The following is a 12,547-nucleotide window of genomic DNA, read 5'->3' on the forward strand; positions in this document are numbered from 1 at the left end:
ATGATTAAAGCATACACCCATATCAATATAAATTGAATATGTTTGTTTTGTCCTGACTCTTCTGGTCTTTTTTTTCTCCATGAGTTGTAATCCAGGAAAACTGTAAATACTGCAAAAAGAAACGTCGCGTGTAGGAACCTTTGATCTATTCGGGCTGAGTGTTTCCCCGGAAGATATTTCCGGAGGACTGTTAAAGCCGCCACTTCCTTCCCACGTGAACCGCTCCATGTGAGCACCGCTTTTACATCAAATAACTGTATCCAATGATTCTCGTTAACAATACCATGGCTATTAACGAAGATGACGAGCAGTTAGGTGAGACGTCTGAGGAGGATGACAGCGAATTATCTGACGGAGAGGTAACTGGATATTCTATAGCGTGGTGCTTGGTAGCTAGCTAACATTAGCGAAGTTAAATATTAGTTAACGTTAGTTAGCGATGTCTTTGCTAACTTTACTTTAGCTAGGTTATAAAAAGCTTTCATTTGCTGTGTTTCTTTTTCATTAGCTTCAAGATGCATTTGCAAAAGGTTTGTTAAAGCCTGGACTGAACTTTACAACACATGAACCGAAGAAGATTGTCAACAATGTGGTGAGTGTTGACATGCGCAACCCACCATTGTTTCCAAAGACTGACGTCCTATGTAGGCTATAATCGTTAAGCCTGGTTAAACTGTTCAGCATCATTTTAAACTCTCTAAATGGTTAAACGGGTGAGATATATGATTATTGGAAATGTCTGAGTTTGCTTCATTTTTACTATCATCCTACATTAAGCTATTGAACTGTTTTACTCTCATTTATATTACGTTACCCCATGATGTGGACAGTGTGTCAGTTACTACATTACACACGCTGATTGGGGGGGGGGATTACATACTGTTATTATAGAGGTTTATTGTCAACATTACACTATCAATTGCTTAAACGGATAAATGTCTTTGATTTGTGTCATACACTCTTGGGGTTGCAGGACTTAGAATGCAGCTATAATTTTCTTTTTCATATGGCGCGAATAATTCGGGTAGGTCTCCATAAAATTTGCCACACACCAATACACAAATTTGACTGTCAAATGTATCACTTTGATAACAGCCAACCGTTGTCACTGTTTGTATTCTATTTTTTTTATTTCACTATTATTTTAACCAGGTAGGCCAGTTGAGAACAAATTCTCATTTACAATTGCGACTTGGCCAAGATAAAGCAAAACAGTGCGACAAAAACAACGGAGTTACACAAACATACAGTCAATAACACAATAGAAAAGCATGTATACAGTGTGAGGAGATTAAGTAAGAAGGTAAGGCAATAAATAGGCCAATAGTGGTGAAGTAATGGTGAAGTGGTGAAGTAATCACAATTTAGCCATTTACACTGGAGTGATATATGTGCAGATGAGGATGTGCAAGTAGAAATACTGGTGTGCAAAAGAGCAGAAAAACAAGAACAAATATGGGGATGAGGTAGGTAGTTGGTTGGATGATGGCTGTGTACAGCTGCAGTGATCGGTTGGCTGCTCTGATAGCTGACGCTTAAAGTTAGTGATGGAGATACAAGTCCCCAACTTCAGTGATTTAAAAAAAAACATATATGTGTGTATGTATATATATATATGTATGTTTATTTATTTTTTGCAATTCGTTCGTCATTGGCAGCAGAGAACTGTAAGGAAATGTGGCCAAATTAGGTTTTGGCTTTGGAGATGACCAGTGAGATATACCTGCTGGAGCGTGTGCTTCGGGTGTGTGTTGCCATGGTGAGCTGAGATAAGGCGGAGCTTTACCTAGCAAAGACTTATAGATGACCTGGAGCCAGTGGGTTTGGCGACGGATTTGTAGCGAGGGCCAGCCAACAAGAGCATACAGGTCGCAGTGGTGGGTAGTATATGGGGCTTTGGTGACAAAACGGATGGCACTGTGATACACTTCACCCAGTTTGCTGTGTAGAGTGTTGGAGGCTATTTTGTAAATGACATTGCCCAAGTCAAGGATCGGTAGGATAGGCAGTTTTACGAGGGTATGTTTGGCAGCATGGGTGAAGGAGGCTTTGTTGGGAAATAGGAAGACGATTCTAGATTTAATTTGGGATTGGAGATGCTTAACAAGTGCAATACACCAAATGAAAGAAACTTATTGTTAATCTACCCATCGTGTCCTATTTCAAAAAGGCTTTACAGCGAAAGCACAGCATATGATTATGTTAGGTCAGAGCCAAGTCACAAACACACACAGCCATTTTTCCAGCCAAAGATAGGAGTCACAAAAAGCAGAAATATAGATAAAATGAATCACTGACCTTTGATGATCTTCATCAGATGACACTCGTAGGACATAATGTTACACAATACATGTATGTTTTGTTCGATAAAGTGCATATTTATATCCACAAATCTCAGTTTACATTGGCATGTTACGTTCAGTAATGTTTTGCTTCCAAAACATCCTGTGATTTTGCAGCGAGCCACATCAATTTCCAGAAATACTCATGAAACATTAATAAAAGATACAAGTGTTATTCGCGGAATTAAAGATATACTTCTCCTTAATTGCAACCACTGTCAGATTTCAAAAAAAACTTTACGGAAAAACCACACCATTCAATAATCTGAGTACGGCGCTCAGAGACCAAATCAGCCCAAAAAATATCCGCCATGTTGGAGTCAACATTAGTCAGAAATAGCATTATAAATATTCACTTAACTCTGATATTCATCGTGATGCACTCCCAGGAATCCCAGTTCCACAATAAATGCTTGATTTGTTCAATAAAATTCATCATTTATATCCAAATTCCTCCTTGTTGTTAGCGCGTTCAGCCCAGTAATCCATTTTCATGAGACGCGAGCCCTAGGTCCAGACAAAGTCCAAAAGTTCCGTTTGAGTCCGTAGAAACATGTCAAACGATGTATAGAATCAATCTTTAGGATGTTTTTAACATACATTTTCAATAATGTTCCAACCGGAGAATTCCTTTGTCTGTAGAAAAGCATTGGAACGAGGGCTACCTCTCACGTGAACGAGCATCACGAGTATGCGGCACTCTGCCAGACCACTGACTCAATGAGCCCTTATGAGCCCCTCCTTTACAGTAGAAGCCTCAAACAAGTTTCTAAAGACGTTTGACATCTAGTGCAAGCCTTATGAAGTGCAATTTGACCCCATAGACACTGTTTTTGATAGGCCAAGCTTTGAAAAACAACAAACCTCAGATTCCCCACTTCCTGGTTGGATATTTCTCCGGTTTTCGCCTGACATATGAGTTCTGTTTTACTCACATACATCATTCAAACAGTTTTAGAAACTTCAGAGTGTTTTCTGTCCAAATCTACTAATAATATGCATATAGTAGCAACTGGGACTGAGTAGCATGCAGTTTACTCTGGGCACACTTTTCATCCAAATGTGAAAATTCCCCCTATCCCAAACAGGTTTAATGTGAGTCTGGAAGGAGAGTTAGGTATTTATATTTGTCCACATATTCTAAGTCAGAACCGTCCAGAGTAGTGACGGGTGGGTGCAGGCAGCAATCGGTTGAAGAGCATGCATTCGTTTTACTAGCATTTAAGAGCAGTTGCGAGGCCACGGAAGGAGAGTTGTATGGCATTGAAGCTCATTTGGAGGTTTGATAAGTGTCCAAAGAAGGGCCAGATGTATACAGAATGGTGTCGTCTGTGTAGAAGTAAATCAAAGAAACCCACAGCAAGAGCGACATCATTGATATATACAGAGAGAAGAGTCGTCCCGAGAATTGAACCCTGTGGCACCCCCATAGAGATTATGGTTAGTTTTGGGGCTCCCAAGTGGTGCAGCTGTCTCAATTTGCAAATAAATTCATAAAAAATTCTACAGTGTGATTTTCTGGATTTCTTTTCTCATTTTGAGTGTCATAGTTGAAGTGTACCTATGATGAAAATTACAGGCCTCTTTCATCTTTTTAAGTGGGAGAACTTGCACAATTGGTGGCTGACTAAATACTTTTTTGCCCCACTGTATGTACCGTTACAGTCCTAATCAACTGGTATTTCCTTCAATGAATAGGCCAAAAAGCTTTATTTTGCAATGGGATTTTTTCTCCCTGACAATTGACCTGCGACAGTTCTTATTTTGTTTAGGGGCTTTTTTGTTGTTGTTGCCCAAAGCCGGCAATTACTGGCTAACAGAAACCCTAGTGATTAACAAGTGTTACACTTACTGCGTTGGCGACCCACTATAATCAAACTGCAGCACCGTCTTTAAAAAAAAACGTGATTAGTATTGTTGTAAGTTTTAGGAATATAAGTAACTTTCAACATTTGTTTCCAATGGTATTGTACTTAATCAGTTAAAACTGCTGAATGAGTCCAAAAATGTGCTGCGATTTTTGTTAATCTACCAGAAGTTACCAAATTGGTGTTGCCCTGTCTAGTATGTGAATCACAGGTGGCTTTTCTAATATTTATTTTCTTCATGGTTGTGTACAGGAGGGTTTGAAACAGTGCCTCGCCGACTTCCGTAAGAACACACTACCCTGGGTAGAGAGGCTGGACATGGTCAATCTCCCAGCTGATGACATCGTTGCCAAGTCCGAGGGCAGACTTGACAACAAGGCTAGCGGAGACCTCAACCCGGATGACGACTTCCAGAGAGAGATGTTCTTGTGAGTGTATTGCCCCGATACATGGGTGTTGAATACATGGGTGTGGGGCTCCCGAGTGACGCAGCATCACAGTGCTAGAGCCGTCACTACAGACCCTGGTACGATCCCGGGCTGTATCACAACCAGCCGTGATCGGGAGTCCCATAGGGCGGTGCACAATTGGCCCAGCGTCGTCCTGGTTAGGGTTTGGCGAGTGTAGGCAGTCATTGTAATTAAGAATTTGTTCTTAACTGACTTGCCAAGTTAAATAAATAAAAAAATCCATTCGTATCATACTGAAGAGAGACTTTCTTGTAATATTATGCTCTTTAAGCTATGGCAATTGTAACACATCCTCTCTTACGGTGATGTCCTCCAGCTACCGCCAAGCTCAAGCCGCTGTTCTGGAGGCGATGCCCCGGCTCCTGACGCTTAAGATAGCCACCAAGAGACCTGAGGACTACTTTGCAGAGATGGCCAAGTCAGACCAGCAAATGCAGAAGGTAGGATGCCCTGACGAAGCCTTAGACCCAGAGATATCTTGCCATGTCTATGTGACTTAATTGCATTGGGTATGGGTAGATCTCTGACACCAAAACTGTTATAAAAAGAGTTGTTTTACTTTTCCGTGATTGCTTGTTTATGGCAGATATATAATTGTTTTAATGCTTATAAACATTATTTGACAAAGTATCCTGACAAAAATCAATAGCCTCTTTAAATCACATTGGCTATGCATGGAGGTTGGTTCAGGTTGTCTTGTTATCGCATAATCTCTAATCTGCCAGTCTGTCTTGAGCTCTCGCTTGCCAACTAGCAGCATTGTATCATGGTACTGGCCCACAAAGTTTCCTGCACCAGTGAGACTATGACGGACATAACTTTATGCATACAGGTGAGACGTGTCATACAAGTCCACCACCACTAATCTAATGTCTGGTCGAGTAGTTGGCCGTTTAAAAGAAGAAGAAAAAATGTAAGAAATGCAAATCAAGCTAGCTAACTAGCTACTTTCACAAGGATAAAGGCACAAGTTGAAAAAATAAATTGACACTGAAACAGCGGATATTGACTAGCCAGATGGACAGAGGGAGATGTGCTTTATGCAAGGTGCTAACGTACCCATGGTGGGCTATCATTCTTGCATTATTAGTGCAATCACTTCCATAGTGGTGTCGTGTCAATAAATCACCAGCGGGAACTCCTAATAAAACATTATCTTACACGTGGAGGCATTCAAATGGATTTCTATTGGTATGGCTGTTGAATCTCACATTTGTCCAGCAAATTCTGGCATTTTACTGGTACTGAAACACTGGTGTGGTCATGAATAATGCGATCCGTTGTCTTTTCCCACAGATCAGGAAGAAACTCATCATGAAGCAGACAATGATGGAGAAGTCAGAAAAAGCCAAGAAACTAAGAGAACAGAGGAAGTATGGCAAGAAGGTCTGTATCCTCTCCTCCCATCTCTTTTTCCTTAAAGGACAGCAGTGGTGGTCTCACTGGCATGTAACTTTTTATTATGTCATCTTGGTACAAGTGGTCATATGAAATCTGTCCTGTAGGTGCAAGTGGAGGTTATTCAGAAGAGACAGAAGGAGAAGAAGGCCATGATGTATGCTGTGAAGAAGTATCAAAAAGGTAGGTCCTCAGTTCTACGTGTTGTGGCCTACAACCCAACTTGTTCACACTTGTTGTTGGTAAGTGGCTCTGGTTGACAGCATCTGCTAAAACTGCCCAATGTGATTCATGACGTTTAAACACCCTCCTCTCTCGTAGGCATGACTGACAAACTGGACTTCCTGGAAGGAGATCAGAAGACGGCTAAAGGAGGAGCTCCAGCTAAAGGGGGATCAGGGAAAACAGCAGGAGGCCAAACACCTGATAAAAAAGCCATGAACAAAAAAGGGTAAGACGCCACACACAGATGTGAATGTTGTGCACAGTGCTTATTCTCCACTACCTACCGATACTCATTTGTATTCAGTGCTTTTTACAACCCATTTGTGTGTACTGTACCTTGACTCAAACCTCTGACTTGACAGCCCCAATGCTAAGAGGAAGTATAAGGACCAGAGGTTTGGCTTTGGCGGAAAGAAGAGTGGAACCAAGTGGAACACCAAGGACAGTCATAATGATGTGTCAGGGTTTCGTGCCAAGGTGGCTCATGGGAAAGGAGGAAAGGGAGGGAAAGGAGGCAAAGCGGGACCTGGAGGAAAAGGAGGAAGGGGCCCCTCCAAAGGAGGGACTGTAAGTGACTGACGGACGTCATTGATCACATTTTGAAATAAAGTAATAAATAATTGTTTAATTACATGTTTCCCTGTTATGTTATTTGAAATTGTAGTTGTTTTGTAATTTTGCTCCTTTTCTAATATGTTTTGTGATTCTTCAGAAACGACCGGGCAAGAATGCACGCAAGATGAAGGGTCGCTCCTAATGAGTTGAGTGCTGAAGGTCCTGCAGTTTGATTGGTCCCTCGGTCTATGACATCAGACAGGTTTGCACCTCGTCATCAGTCTTGGGTTACACACATTGCATCCCAGCGCATATATTAAAGAGAAGTGCTCTCTTTCTATACTTAATTACACACACCAACTGTTATTGAGCCCTTGGGGCAGTGGACTGATATGAAGGAATTTGTGTCACCATGACCCAAGATGTCCACTTGCATCTTTCCTAGAATATAGCTGAGGCTAGATGTGGACTTGGCTGCATGTGAGCTTTGGAATGTCACCTTGTGCACAACCTGACTGAGCGGAACCGTACCATATACACCAAATTCAATAGCTGCCCTCCTACACTCCCTCTGCAGAGGGGTGGTTTAAAGCCCCAAACATGAATTTGGACATGAAAAGACAAATACATTTTGTTTATTTTATTACTGCATGTAAAAAAAAAGAAGTTTATTTTAAAATAAATCTTTATACATTGTTGTATCTCGTGTAAGTTTGTGATGCTATTTTCTGATAGTGATTACAATGATCAAGCCACTTCAATAAATGTATGCTGTCATTTAGTTTTTGTTAATACTTATATTACTTAGCAAAATCTGCAATTTTTCAAGTCTGCGAATTGACACTGATTCACTACCCCTAATGACATGACATTTTGTAATATTGAACAGCTGTCATGTTTGGCCTTTAACATCTATCAATAGTATTAATATGTGATGGGCCAATGTGTTACTTTCTATAGATCTGGGTAAATGTTAAATCTGAACTTTTTTTTATTTGGCACAAGAATAACCCCTGGTTTAGCCTGAGGAGTATACAACCTCAGTCACTGGCTTCATCAATAAGTGCAGCGACGACGTCGTCCCCACCGTGACCGTATGTACATATCCTGACCAGAAGCCATGGATTAGAAGCAACATCCGCACCGAGCTAAAGGCTAGAGCTGCCGCTTTCAAGGAGGGGGACACTAATCTGGACGCTTATAATAAATCCCACTGTGCCCTCAAACAGGCAAAGCGTCAATACAGGACTAAGATTGAATCCTACACTGAAGCATGCATGAGAGCACCAGCTGTCCCGAATGACTGTGTGATCACGCTCTCCGTAGCCAATGTGAGGAAGACATTCAACCTCTATGGGATCGGTGTGTGTTGTCATTTTTTAGGTGAAAATTGGGAAAAAGGGTCCGGCCCTTATAAACAGGTCGGCATTCACAAAGTCACGGTGCCAGGCGGATTACTCAAATAATGCGCTGACCAACTGGCAGGCAAGTGTCTTCTCTGCCATTTTCAGCCTCCCCTGACTGTCTGTAATACCTACATGTTTCACACAGACCACCATATTCCCTGTACCCCAGAAAGCGAAGATAACCTGCCTAAATGATTACCGCCCCGTAGCACTCACGTCGGTAGCCATGAAGTGCTTTGAAAGGCTGGTCATGGCTCACATCAACACCATCATGCCGGAAACCTTAGACCCAATTCGCATACCGCCACAACAGATCCACAGATGATGCAATCGCACTCCACACTGCCCTTTCCCACCTGGACAAAAGGAACACCTATGTGAGAATGCTGTTCATTGACTACAGCTCAGTGTTCAATACCATAGTACCCACAAAGCTTGTCACTAAATTAAGGACCCTGGGACTAAACACCTCCCTCTGCAACTAGATCCTGGACTTCCTGACGGATAGCCCCCACGCTGATCCTGAACACAGGGGCCCCTTCTGTACTCCTTGTTCACCCACGACTGTGTGGCCAAGCACGACTCCAAGACATTAAGTTTGCTGACGACACAACAGTGGTAGGCCTGATCACCAACAGGTCAGAGATCTGGCAGTGTGATGCCAGGACAACAGACCCTCCCTCACTGGCAGTAAGACCAAGGAGATGATCGTGGACAATAGGAAAAGGAGGTCCGAACAGGGCCTCGTTAACATCGACAGGGCTGAAGTGGAGCAGGTGGAGAGTTCAAGTTTTTTTGGTGTCCATATCACAAACAAACTATCATGGTCCAAACACACTAAGACAGTTGTGAAGAGGGCACGGCAACAACTTTTTCCCCTCAGGAGACTGAAAAGATTTGGCATGGGTCCCCAGATCCTCAAGACGTTCTACGGCTACAGCGAGAGCATCCTGACCGGTTGCATCACCGCCTGATATGGCAACTGCTCGGCATCTGACCGTAAGGCCCAGAACATCACTGGGCCCAAGCTTCCTGACATCCAGGACCTATATACTAGGCGGTGTCAGAGGAAATCCCCAAAAATTGTCAGACTCCAGTCATAGACTGTTCTCTCTGCTACTGCATAGCAAGCAGTAACAGTGTGCCAAGTCTAGGACCAAAAAGTTCCTTAACAGCTTCTACCCCCAAGCCATACGATTGCTGAACAAAAAAATCAAATACTACCCAGACTATTTATATTTGTTTTTACACTGTTGCTACTCACTGTCTATTAACGATGCATACCCCCTGTATATAGCCTTGCTATTATGTAAGTTTCTTGATTATATATATTGTTTTACTTTAGTTTATTTAGTAAATATTTTCTTAAAGCTTTCTTGAACTGCATTGTTGGTAAAGGGCTTGTAAGTAAGCATTTCATGGGAAGTTCTACCTACACCTGTTGTATTCAATGCATTTGACAAATAAAATCGGATTTGAGTGCCTTTCTGTGGTATTATACAAACTCATTGTCATGCGGTGTCATTTTTGGCTTGACAATAATGACCACAATGGAGATGGCAAGGGCACAAACAGACCTGGGACCAGGCTATACCTGCTCCTGTTTCTTTTTGACAAATGATTTGTACTAGTTCAATATTTATTTTCTGAAAGACGTTATGGTGTTTGACATTATACAGTAGGTCTGTCTGCAACCAGTTGTTTGCTTGGGACAGTAAAGCAATATTCTCCATTTAATATTTCTCAATTGATATCCAGCAAAGAGGCCAATGATCCAGTAGTTTATCCAAATTGAGGCTTGTAGTAGGCCGGAGATCTAGCCCAGGTTCTGTGTCTGTTCTTTCAGACGCCATGCTGCATCCATGTACTTGGTGATCTCAGAGTTCTGCCGTGGCCAGTTCAGTCTCCTATCACTGCGATCTGAAACAATCTTGACAGGGCAAAAAAAAAGCTATTTTAGGAAAAATGTGATTGTAGGAATGCCAGAGCAGGCTAAGGACACTAAAGAAGGGGACACAACTTTGAAACCTATTCTCATAATCACTCACAGAGTGGGAGTTCTTACCAGAGGTCTGGATGTCCAGCCTATCTCTTGGCTCTCAGTTTGGGGGTGAGTGTATTTCTTGGTTGGTTCCAAACAAGCCCTGTGGATGATCTTCAGGAAAGCAGCTGGGGGGGGAATATAATCTAAGAGACCGGCCAACATCTGATAATATTGAAAAGCTAGCCATTATACTTACGATCCTCCTCTATGTTGTCGTGGGTGGGGCTGGCCATAGGCTTGTCAGTCAAAACATGAACTGAGAAATAAAAGAAGATGACTATTGGTTTATTTGTCAGAGATTTAGCTAGATAGCTGATATATGTAGTTCTGGACAGAAAACTATATACTTCAATACATCATTACAATATAACGCTGAAGATATCTCTATATGTAAAACAAATCAAAACAGGCAAAAATATACAATATAACGATACCAGTTCAGAGTTTAAATTCCTTTGGTCCTACAGTATCTGACATTTTAAGTAACATAATGCCTTAATCTTCACATGACTGGTTTTTACACTAGACACTTTTCCAGGTCTACCTTGAAGCTAGCAAAAATACTCTCACTGGTTGGCAGGGTGTTCCATAATCCAGACGCTCTGACTGAAAAAGTTTTCAGGACAAGTTGGGTGGCCCTAAACTGAGTTGATCAGACTCCTCTGGTTGAAGCTCTTGTCGTCCTGGTATTGTCCTTGCAGTATGTTACTAACTGAGTGATCTTAAACAGCAGAGAGGTGTCGGCAAAGCATAAAAGGCTGTCAACTCAGGAGGTTGTATTTCGTAATTGGAGTGTGGTGATAGCTAGGTGTCTTTTTTTTTTTTAGTTTGTATATAGCTAAAGCTTTCGAAGTGGTTTCATTCCTATGATACTAGTTTGTGACCAGTTTATGACACAGTAGGAGATATTGCACAAAATCAATTACAGTAGTTATTCATCATGAAATTCCTCATCGTTCACATTAATACACAAACCTTTCTACGGCGGTCGAATGTGCTTACGTCTTTTGTACGGGTTTATGCTAAATAGCGTGTACAATCGTTGGCTCCTATTCTCCTTCTTTATGGTCTCGACGTGAATTGCGTTCTGATGAACAATATCCACAGGGTGCTTTTCTTTTGGTTGCTTAGCCGCTGCCATCCTGGTTCGTGTAAATTCGAGAGAACACGGGAGACACCACGTAAGTGTGCAACTTCGTAGCAAGCCAGCCTTCGAAATACAAACTAATATTCAATCGCTTACAAGTCTTCTTTCGTTCTCTCGTTGCCTCGCAACAGTAAACAGAATCTCAGAATGTGCAGGTATTTTAGTGGCCACACGAGGGCGCACAGTACACATTTTATTTCAGTCAGCAGTGGATGAAATTAAAAATGTATTTCTGTTCAGAGCTACAGGGGCTTTAGTCTACTGTGCTCTTGCCCTGCTAGTGAAGAGAGTACATTCTGTCTTGTAGGCCACCATTAAATCAATTTACTTCAACGTTGGCAATTGAAAAACATAAAAGAAAATGCATGCCAAGTTTGCTTGTTTGATATCTAGAGATGCTATATCAAACGCTAGGTGCTTTAAACCTTTCCTTGAGCTTCTCCGTTCAGTACGTGTTTTAAAAATATATATATTTAGGCCTGACTGCATGAGTAGAATGTGATGACAAGGTCATAGCTGTATTGACATGAGGATCCCCGGTCTCCCTCTATATAACCCTGCCAGAGGTGGTGTCCAGTTCCAATACAAGACCTTGGTTGTCCTCGGCCGACCTCTTCTCGAAGGCTATATTTATATCAGATAGGCTCGACGAATTATATAATATATATATATAGCCTGAGATTATTGCTTGGTCAGTCTTTGAGTTTTTGTTTTTCAGACTGCAGTTGATTTAATTTCAAAGACAGTTGTGTTTGATATTGATTCCGAGTTTTCACAGAGACCCATTTGTCTTGTCTTTGGTTTATGTTGTAAGCTTACTAGGTTTTGCGAGTGGCTATCAATCTTACTTTTTTTTTGTCTTCATATCTTGATTTTTTTCTCTCCCCCCCCCCCCCCCCTTCCACAATCTCACCAATCAGAATGTTTTAGATGTACACTGTCCCAAATGGCATCTTATTCGCTACATGGCACACTTCTTTTGACCAGAGCCCTATGGGCCCTGGACAAAAGTAGTCCACTATTTAGGGAAAAGGGTGCAATTTGGGACATAGTCTTTGTCATGCAGACACTGGCAGAAGATACTTGGAGCAC

At 41.8% G+C, this 12,547-nt stretch overlaps 2 protein-coding genes across 2 annotated transcripts; one reads left to right on the forward strand and one right to left on the reverse strand.

The window, feature by feature from the left end:
- The first annotated feature begins 169 nt into the window (after positions 1 to 169).
- On the forward strand, positions 170 to 7,559 carry LOC135556167 (probable rRNA-processing protein EBP2). Its single transcript, XM_064989150.1, has 9 exons — positions 170 to 359; positions 509 to 592; positions 4,463 to 4,638; positions 4,997 to 5,120; positions 5,977 to 6,066; positions 6,186 to 6,261; positions 6,400 to 6,529; positions 6,666 to 6,870; positions 7,016 to 7,559. The coding sequence occupies exons 1-9, from the start codon at positions 264 to 266 to the stop codon at positions 7,058 to 7,060; spliced, it is 1,026 nt and encodes a 341-aa protein (XP_064845222.1). The 5' UTR covers positions 170 to 263; the 3' UTR covers positions 7,061 to 7,559.
- An 87-nt stretch (positions 7,560 to 7,646) lies between these two features.
- Positions 7,647 to 11,588, reverse strand: cfap144 (cilia and flagella associated protein 144). The gene is made up of 4 exons (XM_064989151.1): positions 11,311 to 11,588; positions 10,505 to 10,564; positions 10,330 to 10,433; positions 7,647 to 10,194 (listed from the first exon to the last, which is right to left on the reverse strand). Exons 1-4 carry the CDS (start codon positions 11,447 to 11,449, stop codon positions 10,081 to 10,083), a joined length of 417 nt encoding a protein of 138 aa, XP_064845223.1. The 5' UTR covers positions 11,450 to 11,588; the 3' UTR covers positions 7,647 to 10,080.
- Positions 11,589 to 12,547: the final 959 nt, after the last annotated feature.

The sequence above is a fragment of the Oncorhynchus masou genome, chromosome 15 (genome assembly GCF_036934945.1).
Source record: "Oncorhynchus masou masou isolate Uvic2021 chromosome 15, UVic_Omas_1.1, whole genome shotgun sequence".
NCBI lineage: Eukaryota > Metazoa > Chordata > Actinopteri > Salmoniformes > Salmonidae > Oncorhynchus > Oncorhynchus masou.